Below are 18,660 nucleotides of genomic sequence, written 5' to 3'. Positions count from 1 at the left end.
TGGGAGAGAGAAGCAAGGTCTTTTGTGGCAGTAAGGATTTGCTTCTCAGATGCTACAAGCCTGGCAGGCAGCAGGAATGGGCCATCACTCTGCCCTGATCACGCTGCTCCAAGAGGGGCCAGGGCTTCTGTGTGGGTTTACGGTGCATGGTGGATGGGACCTGGGAGATGCTGTGCGATTTCTGCTCCTGGCCGAGCCACTCCAGCACGGCACGGTGCTGCTGTGAGCATCGTGGCAGCCACAGCCATTGGAATTGCAGCCAGCATGGCACAGCGGCAAAGCCCTGACTTCCGTTCTCCCCTTTGGGGAACAGAGTTTTGCTGTATCTAAATCACTTTAAGTGGACTTCACTCTATAGCTGTGCAATAAATTATGACTAAAAAGGCTACTTCAGGTTTTGGGGTCTAGAATTGCTTGATAAGCTGACTGAATTAAACCAGGAAAATACCTGCTCTGGCAACCCTGAGGTTCCCAATACTCTGTCCCTTTTGCATGGCTCTTGTTACTGATATCAGAAAACCAACAGGTTGACACAAGGGTGACCAGACATTATAAATCATCCTTCTCTCCTGTTAACATTAGCAAACTGAGGAATGATGAGCTCACTGTGGGCCGGGGTCTGCCGTTCTTTGGCAGTGAGCAGTTCGTGGCACCAATTCAGAGGAATGGCTCTTAAGAGTAATTTCTGATTAATGACAGGAAAGAAATTGTAACCAGCAGTCTTAATTTGACACTACCGGTTCCATGATAAAATCTTAGAGTCTTTTTGAAAACAACTTCTATTATCCTATTTCTTGTTCTTACGTGACTCATTGCTGCTGTTGACCCTCCACATTTGTCACAACCCTCTGCAAGGAATTGCTGCTTTGCCCTCCCGCGAGTGATAGGAAAGTTGAGGCATAAGAACAGTAAAATATTCGTACCAACACGTATTGTTATATAAACAATGAGACTTGCCTTAATTAGTGGTGGAAAATGAAATAGGTTTAGGTAGTCATGGGTTAATTTCTCAATAGCAGTCTAGGAAAAAAAAAAATCAACAAAATCAGATGAGAGTTATTCAGTATCTCGTACCGCAAATACCAGCATGAAAAACAGCACAACTCCGCGTGCACTGTGTTTTCTATTGTGGATACATTAGGGCATGTGAGAAGAGTTTAAAATACAGCCCTGTTGTGGAAACCGTCGTGGTAAATTGGCCCCATTTCGCATTCAGAATCAGATCTGCTTAATCAGAGAAAGAGATGTTTGGGGGGTTGTTTTGGTTGTTTTTATTTACGCTCAATCAACCCAGGAAGCTGAAATATTTCATTTTGGGCATTATTGACTTTATTAAGTTTCAATAATTTTCCCTGTAGGAAATGTAAATTAAATATATCAGTAATGGTGTGTGGCACAGAAAAAAATGGCTGATGAGCAAAGGAGGAATAAATCTGTGTGACTTATGAAGCTAAATTTGCAGGACTAGCAATTAGGATGCAAGTATCTCTTTACTAGTAAATTGTGGTATAAAATCATTGAGACCAAACAGAATTATAGATGCTGCTTTTAGAGAAATCCTTTTCCAAAGCTGACTGCCAGGAAACTGAACTGTCTGCTGTGGCTACAGTATTAGTACTACTATTGCTGTCATATTTTGTTTTCCAGACCATGATTTTCTCAACTGATTACAAACATTAGATACTTAAACCACTACCAAACAAAGCTTTAAGAGCAAAGCAACCTAACCATCAATCAACCAGGTTTAAAGTTGTCTAATGGAGTTTTGTTAGTCAAAGTATGTTTTAAGCTGCAGATGTGAAAGTTGAGAAGTTCAGAGATTTCAGTTCAAATAACTGTTTTCATATCTGCTCCTCCCTCAGCTAAAGAGAAATCTTTGGAGAGAGCGCTCTCTGAAGATATCCAAAGCTTTCTGCCAGGACAACAGCCCTCCTAGGCAAATCTTCAGCAGTACTGACAGTCCAGCCCACAAGAAAACCAAGAACTGCGTAAGAGTCTAAAGACCACAGCACATATTCATGCCTCATAAAATGCTCAGGTTGCTTTGAGTTCTAGATCCATATGAACCAATAACTCTGGACTTTTTTTATACCAAATATGTTCTCTATTTAACTATAACTTTTTTGTTGTTGTTGATACTACTGAAAACCCACAGATTCCGCCTTAACATTCACACTATAACCTATTGCAACATTCAAGATATGCTGTTAAATACCTTTAAATGGATGATGTGTCCTCTGGAAACAATTCCCATGTCCTTTAAATCCTCTTCTTCTAGAAGAAGCAATCGTTTCCCAGTGATATGATGCTCCTTAAACAAGCTAGCATATATACTCATTTCACCAGAAGCATCGCCTTAAGACAAAAGAGGTTATTCAGAAATCCATAGGGTGCTTTAGCGGAGGGAGGAAAAGATGAGCAAATGTACATATTCACAAATGTGAATATGAAGGAACGTATGAATAGCTTTTACCTTTTCTAGTAAGTTGCTGCATCCAGAAAAACTGCAAAAAAAGAAGAATCAGTCTTGAAGTTCACAATATTAAAATTTTGTATCATGGTTATTTGGAGTTTGCAAGTAATCATTCTTTTTTAAAACAAAATTTAAAAATATGTCTAACTTTGGGTTAAAGGACTCAAGATTCACCAGCAAGTGATTACTTTTATTTAGCTTGTAAAAACTTCCTTCTATTTTGCAGCCACTTTCCTCAGTTTATCGTTATGAAGAACAACCAAAATGACCAAAGCAGAAGCTTAGGGATCTGTCACATGCTAGAAGGGCTGAAATTAAGGAGCCAAGGCTATTGTGGCTTTTGCACTGGCTTTCCAGACAGTCCTTCAGCAAACAGCTAAACAACCCCATCATGCACAACACGCCAGGAGGGTGCTAGATGGGACATTGAAGTCACTATGACACATCACTACGCTAGACATAAATCATTGGTGTTTCTTGTTTAGCCTTTTAACTGAATAAGAAGGTAAAAAAGTCTCAGTGCCATTATTTTATATGAAAGATGGATTCTACACTCCTTAAAAAACCCTTACCTTTCAGTTAATTGCCATCCTGGTGGCACATAGTGGATAAAACCTTCAAAACTTTTGCATCCTGTCCAGGACAGGTCTTGGGGCACTTCCGCATTCCTTAAACAATCGCTCAGGAACACCTTCCTGGCTGCTGACAGCTCCCAGCACAAATTACTTTCTGGACATCGGATAATATGGCTGTTTCGTGAAGGTTGCTTGAGACCTTTATTTACTCACGGTCATTCTAAAGCCCTTCTGGGGCACAAGTTTCACCAAACAAACAGAGCTCTAGCAGCGCAACGCTGGCCACATTAACACAAAATACTCACCACATCTTCTTCGGTCCATGCACAAATATCAAAGGAGGGCAGCAACTGTGTGAGAGATACGAATTGAAAAGAAAACTGTCTGATCATTTTTTCCCCCTCCACCCAAATTTTACTCTGGTGGCTGATTTTATTTGGTTCCTTTTTCCCTGCAAAGGGCAGGACTTCAGGCTGCAACTCTCATACTGACACCCTTGGATTCACACTGACCACAGGCTGGCTCCAACAGCATGGTGGCAGTGCTAAAAAACCAATCCCATCACTTTACGTAAATAAAATTATCAGCAGATCTCCGAAAGAAACAATTTAAGGAGGAAAATTAAACCATACGATGGCGAAGGACCCTCTAGCTGCCTCTCCTCTCAGCTCTGGCACTATTGGAAGGCTTTTGCTATGGCTTTGGTACCATCCAATTTCTGCAGTGAAAATAATGCTGTGATCACGACTCTCTCTAGAATTACGGGTATTTTCTGAAAAGGAAGGAAAACTGTCACTAGACAGCACTGAAAGCAGAATTTGGAGTCGGGCCACTGTGGCTAGTCTTCCTGCACAGACAAGTCTTTTCTGGTTTTTGCCAACGCTTCATAACTGCTCCCCCAAGGCTGGGGGAATGCAGTGCTCCCTGGCCTCCTCCAGTGCTGCAGCCCACACATGGCATGCTTCGTTGTATGCAAGATGGTGTTAGCTCTTGAAACCTAAGGAGACCACGGAGGATGCACAGGAGAATGGCTGTGTTAAGTGAAATTCTGTGATGGTTTGAAAACTTGACACAGGAGATGTCATCACTGTAATACTGATTGCCATTTTACTCATTCAAGCATATCGTATCCCAAGCGTCACCTTCTTGGCGTTTTTATCTGGCTAAAGGGTTAACATTAATTGGTATGTATGTATTTGGACTGGCAGTGTCTCCCAAAGGCTCGATACCACAATGTAGTCGCAAAATTAATTGATTTACATAACATAGACTTATGAGAGACTCAGGTTGGTTGCCCACCAGCCCCCAAGGCTTTGTTACCTCCTCCAGAGAGCCCTGCCACCCACCAGCTCCCCAGCCCCCTCCCACAGACCAAGCATACCCCCCCGGCAGGCGCTCACCCCTGCCTGCCTCCAGCTGAACACTGAGCCCCAGGGCAGAGTTGCCAGTTACACACCAGCCTGAGCACTTCCCTGCCTCTCCAGGCACAAGAGCAGGGTTTAGCGTAACCTGCCCACAACTTTCAGCCCTTGCAGCATCCAGGTGAAACTCCCCTTGAAGGTCCTGTGACTGCCTAATACTCTTTGACTTCTGCTTCCATATCTAGGACTTTTTGCTGCTCACTCCACTTTAAGGACTCTTCAGACCATCCTCCTCCTCCCCAACAATGTCCCAGCCAAACCTTGCTGGGCACAAACCACCCGTGAGACCAGCTGAAGCCACCTCTCTGAGGAGGACCTAGCAGACCCTCCAAAGGGGACAGAGCCAAAGGCATCAGGGTGAAGTGGCAGATGGGAAGATGTTTCTGCCAGAGAAAGAGACCTTCCTGACTTTTTTATCTCTACTACACCATACATCCAGCCAATAGTCTCAACCTACCTGCTGTTAAATCAGGCATTCCCTATGCTAACAGTTACCCACAGCCTGGGCAGGATGCTGTGGGGCAAAAGTAGTGGTGGGGGCAACACCTGAGCACAAGGGAGGGCATGTGGCAACCGTAAACATCCTTAGGAAGAAGGCTGGGGGCTGTGCCTTTCATAGGTAACTACAATCAAACTGGCTGGTGCTGTGGGAAGAGCCTGGTGCAATAATTTGTATGACTGAATCATTAACTGCAGAAGTCCAATATTGCTTTTTTAGTTGCACAATGGTTTTTTTTTTCAGCTTTTCCCATGTTTAAATATAACCAGTGGCAGAATATGTTCTGTATTATGTCATTATCTTTTTTTAAAGATAGGAGAATGAAGGAGAAATGTCCACAGTGAGTAATACAAAAAGTGACTTAAACCAGCAGACAATAAAGAACCTCTTTAAATACCAGCATTTTACACAGGGACACAGATGCATAAAATTTACTGTCAAAATGTTTATTGCAAAATAGAAGTTTGGAACAAGGAGAAGCAAAGGAAAAAGTTCACATCAAAAGAAAGTTTATGACACCAATTGAGGAAATTGAATACATTGCATGATTTCTTTTTGCTTGTTTGCTTTGGTTTTACACCGGAAAATCAAATCCACAGTGTGAATAAAACAAGACATCATATGTCAAGTGCAATAAAGAGAATAACTGACGCTGCAAGGTTTTACCACACAGAAGTGTAACATTGCATGTTCCACACAAATGATATATGCAGTTTACAGCACAAGAGTTTTGGCACAGGCATTGCGCTCAGCATTGGTTTTTTTTCAGAAGGGAAAATGAAGATTTCTAACACTGTGAAAATACTTTCTATTCAAATTTCATCAGTTCACACCTGAAGTGTAAGTAGCATGGACTCCTAGTATTCAGTACAAAACTTTTTCAGTAGTGCAAAAGCAAGAAATGCAGTGGACTATATCTGACTTTAAAAGGCATATGAATATTTAGCACACAATATAAAATGTTTAAAGAAGGTTGTTGGTTCTACAGTTTCAAAATTAAATCTTCACACATCAGAAATCTGTGCAGATTTTACAGTGTACACTAAGTCGAAGTCTGGAGGAAAAGGGAAAGGTCTCTCCTCCAGAGTCCTACCAATGCATTTTAAGGGCTGTGAAAATTACTAAATGAACTTATTTTGCTACCTGAACTTTCTACCTAGGACTGTAGTTAAAACCACTGTCAAGTTAGAGGCCTTATTAAAAACCTGTAAAAGCTGCCTGATTACAGAAAAAGGAACTACAGTACTAAAGACACACAGTAACGCTGCTGAGTGCTTAACGGCTATATGCACACTGTGGACTTAGTGCTACTGCTGATAGCAATATAAATCATTATTGCATCAAATATTTAATTCAGAATAATCACGTTAAAACCCAGAAGGAAATGGAATAAACACCTAACAAAACTGGACAAGTCAAGAACATGACTGTGTGACAAGGAACTGCACCAGACCTCACCTCCTGCCCATCAAGAGGGGACAAGCTCCACGTCAGGCAGCACACAACCAGCTGGGGATGCAGCACACCTGCACACCGTACGTTAGGACATGTGCTACGCCAAGGAATTAGTGGTGTGTTTATCACAAAAAGACTAGATGAAAAGTTTTCCTCCATTAATTCCCCCTTCCATTTCTTCCCCACTTCCGAAGGAAAAGAAAGTGAGTCAGGAGTTGGACCTCCTGTCCTGGTCCCAGCTGTACCTTTAAGCAAGCCAAATTACTCTCTCAGGCCATTTACCCATCTAAGTCAATGTTGGCAGCACAACAGCCTGGTAAAAATGAGAAGTTCAGGACTGGTTCCTACCTTTTCCCTCTTGTCAAATGCAGCAATATTATTTTACTGCAGGTACCTCCAGGGCTTTATGGAAGGTAGAGAAAACTGGAATCCAAACAGGCCTGGTGGGAAGTAGTAAGCTGAGAAGTGTATGAGGCATGGGAAGGCTGTTGGTGGCTTTGCTCACAGCCCAGAGCAGAGAGAAACACCTTCTTGGTTTGATTTATGCTTTCATAAGCTGACACACTATGTGGCTGTGGACCATTGTGGAGATCTATATACCCTGGCGACGATACAGGTAGAAGACAGACTGGGTTGCACTGCAGAGCAAAATCAGGTGTGGAAGATGAAACACTCCAACCTCCTCCAACCAACATACCTGCCCACCAGAGCCACTTTCAAAACCTTTATCTAGAGAGAAGCATATCAGGCAGAAACAACACAGCTTGATTCTCACGTATGATTTTTGGCTTGTAAACTGAAGACATCTGGTATGAAAGTCATCACAGGAAAGTAAAAATGAAATCAATATCATAATTTTTTTAATAAGCATAGCCAGTATCCTAAGTATAATACTTCCTCAGGGGAACTTCATCAGAAGAGTTTGTCATGTCTTCCCAACTTCTTTACAATTCAGAGACCATCTTTGCTACTTTGAACACACCGGTAACTTTTACAAGAGTTTACATTTTTCCTTACTGTACGTTAATTTGCTTTCACAAATAATTTATGGGGAAAGAAAGGGGAAGGAGGGAAAAAAATCCATCTTTGTTTCATTAAAAATACTGGAACTAAGCAGATAGTGGAAATTTCTGCGAGCATGCTACCAAATTCTGATGATATTTTGGTGAAATAATTTACATGCGTCGGTAAGCACAAAACCTTGAAAACAGACTTAAATCTTGTGATTTTGCAACTATGAAACCCTATGTCATACCATGTAAGGACTATTTTTACTTCTATAAAGATTAAGGAGTGGATTTACAAATTCAGTTAAAACCCATGCAAATATAAACGTGCATGAAGTGCTCCAAGATTGTCAGATGCTAAAAAAGTGCAAAACATCAATGCTAGGCACAGATTCTTTTTCATTTTTTGAATACCAAATGTACTGAACCAACTTTCATTTTTCAGTTAAAGCTGTACAACCCTACACTGCTTACGTGGCACAGTAATTTATGCACAGTGACACACATCTTAAGATCTAAAGTGCACATATTACACAAATCCATCAAATTTTCCTGGGTGCAAAGTGGCAGTTACAAAAATAGTATCATTGCTGTGGGTGTTAGCAGATGTAGACTTACAAAAATAGTACAAATCCACACTGGAAACAGCCTATTTGCTCTTATTTCCATTTCATTATTTACCCTTCAATGTCCCTTTTTCTCCCTAAAATCAGGTTGTTTTGATGGACCTAAGAAGCCATCCCTACATGTGCTGAAGGAGCAAGTTTCTCCCTGGGATACTCCGTAAACTTATTCCATCATTTAAATTACAATTCTGTCAGGAGAAAAGCTTCCTGATACACGAGGGTTAACTTCAAGCCAATGGATTTGCAACTGTTAGGAAGAAGGTGGAACGTGGAATGACATCCTACAGAAACTAAGCATCTTGGAGGGTCTAATCCCACGCAAACTGAGTGGAGCAGGCTAGTTCAAAGGGCAGCACTTGCTCCCTTGCAGGTTACCACATCAGTGGTGATGCTTAAGGATAAAACAATTCTCTTTCACAACCCAAAGAGGTGCCTGCTCATCACTCTAGAAAAACTCCTTCAAAGAACTTCCCCTTTTGTTGAGTGAACATGTAATGATTTCAGGCCTGCTGTTATCTAATGTATCCATTTTTCTCTAAGCTATCTACAAACACACTCACCATAATACGTAGGTTAGAGCTGTGTAACAGGAGAGCCTATAATTAAAGAAGCCACTCAAAAACAGAAGTTTTCATAAAAGAAACCCCTCCAGTAATTGAGAATGGAATTTTGATGGCTTATTCCCATTACAGCTGAACTAGACAGTAATGTTTTTCTTTTGAAATGCTGCCCTTCCTCCTTGGTCAAATATGTTACAACATCTTCTTTTCTAACCTGCATTTGTGTTCACACTGGTTTCCCTCCCTCCTTCTGCATCACCACTAAAGGGGTCATCAGGAAAAACGTACTCGCTGCTCTCAGCGTAAGTGCCTGGCAGGCAATTATTGCAGATTGTTACACACTGAGTTTTATGGTAAGTCATAAACAGCAGTGGCAATACTTTAAAAGTGATTTAGCGGCAAAAAAACAGCTATGCAGAGACTAGTAAATATTCCTCATGTTACCGCCATCATGGAGAATTTCCCATAAGCCACAGAAGTAGGGCCCAAGCTGAAATGTCATTGTGGCTTCTCTTTGTCCTTTCATAAGGGTAGCACATACGATACAGAAGGTACAACAGAATCAAAGTTTACTAACAGGGATTTTTACTCTCAGGTACAAGAATGAGCCCATCAAAGTTAATGAGGCTTTACATCAACATAACTGAAAATTAGCCTGTAGATCACAATATCTGATAATAGATGCAGAAGTCTGATTGCAGTTCACTTTGCTAAAGTGAATTATATACACACGCACATACATATAAGGGGAAAAAAAGAACATTTATACAAATCATCTACTAATAGAGATTATCTGGATTCTGCCGCTATTCAGTTTTTAAACCATGTACTTAACTAACTCACCCCTCTCTTCCCCTCAACGAAGCTTCTCTCTTCCTAGAAACGTATTTGTGACTTCCCACAATGCTGCCTTGAAAAAAGCTTTAAATTAGAAACACAGCAAATTCCTCCACTGCAACAGTAAGAAAGAATGGATTGTAGAGAATAGCAAATCTGGAAATACAAGTATATTCATATGATTGACAATTAAAGGGGTAAGGGAAACGAGAGAAAACACAAAGGAAAAACTTGAAGTACATTAATGGCATTAAAGGCATTGAAGTTTCCCCTAGTGTTTTCAGATCTTAAGTTTATCAAGCCATAGTTTCTGTAATCAGGCATCAAGAATTATAGATATAATCACAGTTCTTAAAATAATAATAATCTCAATTAGTTTGGAAAGTTTAGTTCCAAATTTCATCAAAGCAGAAATAAGTCAGCACAATCTAGACAAAAACAACATGTCTTTCTACACACAAACATGCTCAGCCTCGAAAATGCTTTTTTTTTTTTTTTTTAACAGGATTTAAACAGACCAAACTGACAGGATTCTTGTTCTAAAACTTTATTGTTTTGCTTTGCTAAAACCGATTTCAGGGTTAATTCTATAACTTATTTCATTCACTGCTATCATCTGTGTCATCAAAATCATCATCATCATCATCGTCATCTGACCAGTCGAATTCACTGAAACCCAAAGCCATGTTGATTTTCTTTCCTTTTCTCATAGAGGTGGTTTTAGAAGAATTCTTTTTGGCTTGCATGTTTATCTGCATTCCAGAATGCAGGACAGATCCTGCTTGGTTCAGAGAGAAGATATCCCCAAAGCCCGTCATCATCAAGGCCTTCAGACTTTGGTTCATGCCAGCTACCTCCCCGTTACTTGTTGCTGTGATTTGACATGACATCTCTGCACTGTTTGACTCCTCTGTTTTAGATTCAAAGTAAGACTCCTCAGACATTCTTGCAGCAAGAGGTAAGAAAAACTATTTAAAGGAGGAAAGGACAGAGCAAAAGTGAAAGTTAGAACCAATTTAAAAATCAAGAAAAAAAGACACCACCAGATTAGTTGGCAATCAACAGAAAGCACAATGATTAGTGAATCTAAACACAGAGATCAAGTAAGAATTTATTAAACTAGAGAGCTTCATTCTAGGGTCACTTTTCTTAAAACAAAAGTGCAAAATCACTGAGTCGCATGGCAAGAACCACAGGTAGCAGAGCTTTCATGACAAAAGAAGGTTTAAACTCTTCAATCCTTTATTTTGTACAGTGTAAAACAGAATGTGAAATTTCCCAGCCAGATGGACTGGCTCCCAAGGCAATGTGAGTACAACAGAAATCCGAGTGAATTTCTTCAATGAACCTTTCAGGATTGAAGAATAAATCACATTAAGATCAGAGAACCAAAACAAGCTCCCAAAGTTTGGTGCAGAAGTAGCAACCCTCTAAATGTCAGAAATAACAGCAGCAGTATTATTTGTGCAAAGACTGGTTTTTAGCGTATCCTCAAAAGAAGAGGAAGGGGTCACCCTGCGACAGCCGCAATCAGAAACGAGCCTCTCACCAATGCAAAGGACACAGGAATCGGCCTCCAGCCTGCACCAGCACTTTGCTTCTGGAAGCTGTCCCAGGGAGGAGCAGGCAGGGCAAGAGGGGCTGTTTGGTCAGCTGGTCAGCTTCTTCAGCTTAGTTGCCACCCCCCCCCCACCCCCCCCCGCCTTATATCAATAGATACCTGCGCCATTAAATCTCCACTCATTTAATCTTCACCTACAGATAATGGCGTTCTCCTGACCCAGTCTGTTTGCAGTAACATGTGAACCGTGCCCTCTCCAGCTACATAACGATTAATGCCTCTTCAGAGTGGTCGGGCTAGTAAACTCTGTGACACGCTTGCTTGTTTTCCACAGGCAGTAAAAAGTCAGGACTTTCATCCCAAATTAAAATACCTACTAAAGCAATGGCAAAGGAGCTGTGTGTGAACACCTGAACTGGCCTTTCTTTACAAAGCTGTTTACAAAACTACCTGCCCAAAATTAATGTTTTTCCATATCTTTTTTAACCTAACCAGAAAACTGACCGAAGAGTCAATGGCAGTTGGTCACAATGGGTTACAGGGGTGATTACGGTGATGCCCTGGTTCTGTAACACAGGAGGCTTCGTGGCCAGGCTGCCCATTTCTTAGCAAAACCACATACATTTGACAAATTGTCTATCATGAAAAAGGACACTATCTGTCTTTTGTTCCTCTACAGTTTTCCCTACTTACACAGGCTTTCTGTTTGCATTGTGGTTAACAAAAGTTAGTAATCGTGGTTTAAGAAATGAAAATAAAATTTAGAAGTTGGGGAGGCTGTACAGGAAAAACAATTACACCATCACCAAAGCGCTACACAGATCAAGGACATCAAAAGCTCCTACTGATCAAGAGAAGGAATATTTTAAAACTGAGATCTAGCCACAGAAACGAGATGCCCAGCACACATGTAGTGCCAAGTAGTTCTTCTGTCAGCTATTGGAGTTTCAGTCACTTTAGATCCAAGGAAAAGCATCCCCCTATAAAAATCAACAAAGCTGCAAAACAGCTTTCCTCTAAAACACGTTTCTGGGTCAGTGTTTGTGCAATGCCTGGCAGTGGGGTAAGCCATGAACGGGCCATGACTGTGTCTCATTTTGCAAGTTATAATCACCTTACTTCCTCCATATTTACCATCTCATTATCTGGAGAACTTAGGAGCTCTTTGCAACAGGACCTGCCTTTGATGTTGCACTGCATATGGTAACTATCATGAAGAGACTTTTATAGATGGCTGGGATCCCCAATCTCTGTACAAGCCACTGTTCTTCTTAAATGACCACCTGCAGGTGCACAGCACCACAGGTGAATATGTGGATTTCACATCTTGCTCACTGTCTTCCTCTAAATATGAGCTTCACCTTAGCTACATACACTCCCTTCTTAAAGTCAGGTCCTCTTTCAAAAGACGCCTCCCATTTCACTACAGCTGTGGACATATTTTACTCTTCCAAAAGGCTACAGATCACCTTCTGCAAGAGGCTCTTGGAGATCTGCACAAAAGGAATTTGCAGAGATCAGACTAGAAGGGGTCTGTCGTATAAGACACAGCAGAACCAGGGTCAAAACAAGAGCAGTGAAGCACTGCTTTCACAGAAGTGTTTCTAAAGATTGGCCTGATCCTTCGCTCTTGATGATGCACGTAAGGCTATACTTTATTCTTTGGAGTAGGAGCAGCCTGCCACTCATAACTACCTACCAAGCAGGATGAAGCTTCCACCAAATCTAAAACACTGGAGAATCAAGTGGCAGAGACAGCTTCCCTGCTCTCCTTTCATTTGGTTTGAGTTTCTCCTCCTGCACACCACTATTAGTATCTGCTGGCCTCTGGTCTTTGCTGCAGAGCAAAAAGAAGTGACTGCAGAGCGTAGAGCAGGGATGACATTACCAGCTAAGACACAACAAGGCTGAGTGTTGGTTAAGAACCAGGTATAAGCCTAGTGGGCACCCTAAGCTGTGTTATTAGCTCTGGTTGCCATATCTTTATTACTGTTTTTACAGCCAAGGTAGCTTAAAATCGAGCAGTGCACCCCCCTATTGCAATCCTCCAGTTTGATACTGCTGAGTAGACATACCCTGAACCAAGGGAGGGAGGGAGGGAGATACTTGACTCCAAGGATTACAGCCTGCAAACAGAATGCCCAGCGATATTTTGCAAATGATTTACAGCTATGAATTTAAAATATAGTTGTATTTTTTACCAGTGCCTTGTAGAACTTAATTTGCTATGAAAAAAACCCAACAATCCTAATTTTTGCCAGTATGTCAATTTTTTTCCAACAAAAGGGCTTTCTAAAAGCTCTTCCGTGTAACAGTTCACTAAAGATCTATGGAAAAAACAAACCTGTATTTGTCTATTAGAAGAAATTGCATTTAAATACAATAGGAGAGTCGGGTTAATGTTATGCAGAAAGATAGTTCACGCTTTGCACAATACGCCTCAGCACAATGCTTTATTCTTTTAGCAATGCCAGCTCTAAGTGAAAAGTAGAAGTCATAAGCAAGTAGAGCATAAAAAACCCTAGGGCCTTGCTCGTGAAAAGATTTGCTCATTAAGGCTGTGTCTCATGCTGTGCTCAGGACAGACGATGGTCCATAGCTCAGTTACTGGAAGTTTGCAAGCGTTAAAGCAGGCATACAGATATCTGCTGAGAACATACAGTATCTGCACATAGGAAAACATTAATTCTTCATGATTTCCTTACTGCATGTTCACAGTTGGAACATGAATGCAACTTTATCCAAACAATAGCAATAATCTATGCCTTAAAAACAAGTTGCATGTAAATGGATCTGGCTGGAATCAAGGCTACAAGTAAAATAAAATTGTGCATAATAAAAATCATATACCACTGCAATCTCAATTTGGTATTTGTTTTGGCTTGTGCTTTAAAAAAAAAGTAGGTAATGCAGTATTTTTCTTAACAACAATTCTGTTGTAATATGTCTAGCCATGCACTAACCCTGTGGTCCTCCCTCTGCCAATCAGTAAAGAACATCATATTTTTTTAAGAAATTCAAGATAATACAAGGAAGGTTTTTTGTTCAATTTATTAATAGAAATGTGGCAATTCTAACAGCTAATAACTGGCCAGTACAAGCATAACTATAATTATGAACAAAACCCTAAAGAACACTTCAAATTTTGACCCCCTTTTTCACAGAATAGAAATTTGCTTCTTCTCAAAGAAAAAGAACAGAATTAAAAAAAAAAAAATCTACACAGATTTCTCAAGCCTTCTTCTGCAAGAAACAAATTATTCTTACATTCACAACCAAATCCTGCATCCATTAAAGTCAACAACTTTCTAGTTGAAAAATGACTTTATTGAATGCAATCAACTTTTAAAGCTGAGAACTGTAATTAAATCAATGGGAAACTGCTTAAGTGCCCGTGGCACAATATGAACTATCAGCAATATCTGATATCTAATGTATTAGAGGAAATTTAAAAAAATAGTACAGTTATTTGCAGTGATGTAATAAAATAGACTTCAATTGGCCCAAAGGAACAACTAAAGAAAACAGGCACTATTTCCTTGGTGCGCCTTTAGATTTACATAGACAAACCTCCAAATACTTTCTGAAGTAAGATAAAAGGTTGAATTATTATCTACTTACAGGAGTATTGGACTGTTCGGTTAACTTCTGCTCCCACATCCTCAAACGTCGCTCCCGTTCCTTTAGTTCCTGCTCTTTAAAGCTCAGATCACGCTCCAGTTTCTTTAGTCTCTCTAAGGTTGCCTCAATTTCACATCTGCACAGAGACAATTTGTTACGTCTTGTCTTTTCCTGACAGATATAAATTGTTCATAATTCCCATTTGAATGTTAATTAAATGTGAAAGGCTGAAAAGTACAATACTAACTCAAGCAGTTCATTTAATTACCAAATGCAAAGCCTTTCAGAACTTTAGGAACAACTGGCAATGTTTATGCTTGAGAATAATCATAATACCTTCAGTTGAAGAAAAATAACATTCAAAAGAGTAAAATACCATATAATAACAAAAATTTAAAAACTAAAATGCCATCTTTTCCCTCAACACCATGAAACATGATCTTATCCACAAAGAAACTGCATTAAGAACTGGTAACAGCACGATCATTAGCAACACAATATGGGCAGTCTAAGAAGCCCATTTGCTTGGGTTTATAACTTGGCTATAAATGTTATTTGGACACAGAAGCAGCACTGGTGTGTTTTTCCCCACTTACCTTCCTGTAAGCAAGCATATAAGCAAGAATATAAACCATGATATGACCCAGCCCTGCAAATGGTTACAGATACAAGCTTCTCAAGTTAGGAACAGGTAATAAAAGTATTTGGTTTCCTTTTCTCTGCTTCTCACCATACGTGCCAAGGTGTGAAAAATAAGAAATGCAGGAAGTGAAGGCAGTAGCCTAAGAAGGTTCAGATACCATCTTTATTGGGTTGCACTGCAACCCAACAAAGTGGTTTCCTTTGACATGCTTTCTGATGGACATTATCTTCTAAAACACATGAACTGAACTGCTCTTGGAAAAGAGTTTAACAAATTTTGTGCTACAAATGCATGGGGGTATACTAGAAGGTATAGAAAAGTAATTCTGTCACTAAATTCAGCCACATTTTTTGCTTGTGGCATAACCAAAGAAAAATCTCCAATTTGTATCAGAGGTTGTATTTGCATTTAACAAATTATTTCTGTCACTGTCTGGGAGACTGTGCACTGCCTGCCACATGTGTCCTGACTATTACTTCAACTGTTTCCTGTTCACATTGTGGGAATAGTCAATCACAGAGTTTTGTTTTCTTCCTAGAGAGAGCGAGCTCCTAAGGAGACAGAGATCCTAAAGAGATAGTTATTGCGACTCTGCCATGCTGTATGGCATGACTCTGCTCAAACTTTCACAGCATTTTCACTTTGCAGACACACTGCAAACAAAACCTGCTCCTTCTGATGCTTTCAAAAAGAAAATACAGGGACTAACCTAAAAGTATGAACCTAAAGGAGTTCAGGCTCTGAATGTGGGAAAATTCATACCCAAATAGCCTATTCAAGTAAATGAAATAATTTAAATATTCCAAATCTTATAGATTTCTTATTTTAAGAAGACATCTCTGTCAGAGAGTAACGCTTACAAAGCACAATAAAAGGATTCAGAGCTGGAATAAGTAGCAAACTCTACTGCAAACTCTACCACCACGCTTAATTCTACTGCAAAAATCAGCCACCTGGGGCAAGGACATTTATCACACTTAAATCCTGCTGAGTGAGCTGTTCAGTGTGGTGGTCAGAACAAATGCCCCTCACAATTATTATGCTTCAGATTTCAAGCAAAATTAGCGTATTTAGGCACGCAAAGGTCAAGGCTGATCTCTGTGCGGGGTGGAAAGTGGTCACACATCCTAATAACGAGACAACAAAGGAACAAAACTAAAAAGCACTGGACAGAAGGTCAGAAAGTGGCCCCTCCCCAAACACTCATTTCCCTACCATAAACCCTTTCTGTCAGGTGCAACATATGCTATGAAATCTACTGTGGGAACTACACAGCAATTTGAGAATAGTTGCAAGCACTGCTTTTCTTAGTTTGTCTCTCAACATCACTGCTACTTATATGCAACTCTGTAATTTTTTAAAATACATAAATTAAGTTCTCTTTTAAATAAAAAGTCAGCACTAGGAGTGTCCTGGTAACAATAGCTTTCTATATGTCACAAGTCTATTTTGTGCTGTAATTACCTCTCTTCATTAGGGAGAAACTTCTCTTACAATAAAAGGTCAGTCTATAAAAACAGTTGCATTCTGAAAAATAATTCCACTGTATAATAAAACTGTGTAATTAAAGAGAAAGCTACTGTACGTTGCCCAGTTAATGAGTCTTACTTCATAAATGAAGCAGCTTGAAACATTATACATGGTAGGGACTGTGGATTTGTCTGCTTCTGTAGTTCTGCAGTGTGATCTTACTGGCTTTTCTAGAATAATCTCATCCTCTGACACTGAAGAATGTATACTGCATTATTAGAAACTATAATGATAAACAGTCACAGATGAAAAACAATGACTGGCATTTGTTTATGTGTCTTGAATTGCTACTGATACACTAATATAAGTATCACTAATACACTACTTTAATCATCAGAACAGCCGCTCGTGGGGAGAGGATGGAGCAGAAATGCAGTTAGTATACAGGACTAAATGCAGACAAACCTGATCTCTCACTGAACTGGAACATCATTACTTCAATAGTAATTTTTTCCCCACTGTAATAAAAATGACTAGAGAAAGAGCTCCAAAAGATCACAGAGTATGATCTTAAACATAAGGCAGACCTGTGCAACTTACTCATAAGACAGTGCCCCTATTCGACTAAATAATAAACATGTGAAGGAATGTTAGGAAAGAAGATACTGAATTATTTTAAAGATATGATGAAACAAGTAGATTAAAATGTATTATTAATATAAACATCAAGACCAGTAAATGTTGCAAATAAGATCACATTAAAGATAGGTCAAAGTGTCATTTATCTTATCACCCCTGTCAGTCATGTACAGACTGAGCCCACTCTCCGTTTTCACACCAGCCAGCCAGAGACGTTCAAGACTCTGCTTACTTGCTGTTACAGATGCATTTTTTATACGTCTCTATACAAAAAGAATCTCACCTTGCCTTTTTTTAAGAGTGGGAAAAAACCGTAATCCACCTTCCTTGAGCTTTGATTTGCTTTGATAAGTGCAGTATCCCTGTGAAAGTGCAGCACCTGGTTCATTAACTCGGAGGTCCCTCAAAAGAACAAGCGTAACCTTCACTCTTCCAAGGCCCACCCTTCTCCAGGGCTCTGACAGCCAGACTTCATTAAAATGCCCTATTTCTTGGTAACGCATCTCATTCTTTTCCTATTGCTAGTTCAACTATGTCTTTGCAAACCACTATGGGACAAAAAATATTTAAAAAATAAACCAATGAGTAAAAGCAAAGATTTTTTCAATGCAGAAGTTAAAACACATTAAAGTTCTGTGCAACTGATCTCATAAATGGTCTTAGTCTGTTTCAGTTTATCTCTTGGAATCACTTTATGCATACAAGTCTTTAATCTGCTTTAACTTGCATATTTTCTGCACACTTTCTGTTAATTCAGCTTAACCTGCACGAGTGTCTCCATACAGACATGGCTTTCGCTTCAGGGAAAGCAGCCATTACCAGAACTCAGGTGAGAAAGCTCCGCTCTTACCCAGCGCCTGAGCAGGTCCCCACACGGCCTGTGCTCTTTCTGCACTTTGTGTTTTCATTTTGGCTTAATTCAGAAATCATCTTTGCTTTCAGGCAAATCATGCCCCATCATGAACTTGTATTTTCTCTCTCATTATTTCCTTGTCTCCAAGTCATTCTTCCAAAAAAAAAATTGCCAAAGATACCTTTAATACAAGCCTCCACGGGAGTAAGTTTTTCCGTGACTTGACAGTGCCAAAGAACTTGTTTCTGCACGGTGTTTCATGAACACCTTGTCAGCCATTCCTCATCTGAGCCGTTTAGGTACATCAAAATAAAAGCTGCAAGAAATACTTGGGCTACCCGACTCACGCTCCAATAAATGAATCAATGTAGTAAAAGAGTAAGTTTAGTGTTACCAAATCTCAACTGGCACAGTTTTTAT

General features: G+C 40.0%; 1 protein-coding gene across 10 annotated transcripts in view; it reads right to left on the bottom strand.

Annotated features, from left to right (window-relative positions):
* Positions 1 to 18,660, bottom strand: part of MAP3K20 (mitogen-activated protein kinase kinase kinase 20) — a 94,488-nt gene that overhangs the window by 22,971 nt on the left and 52,857 nt on the right. For all 10 annotated transcript variants that reach the window (XR_015258987.1, XR_015258988.1, XR_015258986.1 and 7 more), the window contains 5 exons: positions 14,636 to 14,771; positions 3,354 to 3,398; positions 2,474 to 2,504; positions 2,216 to 2,355; positions 958 to 1,020 (listed from right to left, as the gene is read on the bottom strand). Coding sequence is in view for 7 of the 10 variants with exons in the window: in XM_086751513.1 (XP_086607639.1) it covers positions 958 to 1,020; positions 2,216 to 2,355; positions 2,474 to 2,504; positions 3,354 to 3,398; positions 14,636 to 14,771 (415 nt within the window). In the remaining 3 variants the exon portion in view is untranslated. The remainder of the gene's footprint in view (positions 1 to 957; positions 1,021 to 2,215; positions 2,356 to 2,473; positions 2,505 to 3,353; positions 3,399 to 14,635; positions 14,772 to 18,660) is intronic.

This window comes from Chlamydotis macqueenii, chromosome 6 (genome assembly GCF_036417535.1).
Source record: "Chlamydotis macqueenii isolate bChlMac1 chromosome 6, bChlMac1.mat, whole genome shotgun sequence".
Taxonomy (NCBI): Eukaryota; Metazoa; Chordata; class Aves; order Otidiformes; family Otididae; genus Chlamydotis; species Chlamydotis macqueenii.
The sequence above is the reverse complement of the archived record's forward strand: the minus strand, read 5'-3'. Positions and strand labels throughout refer to the sequence as shown.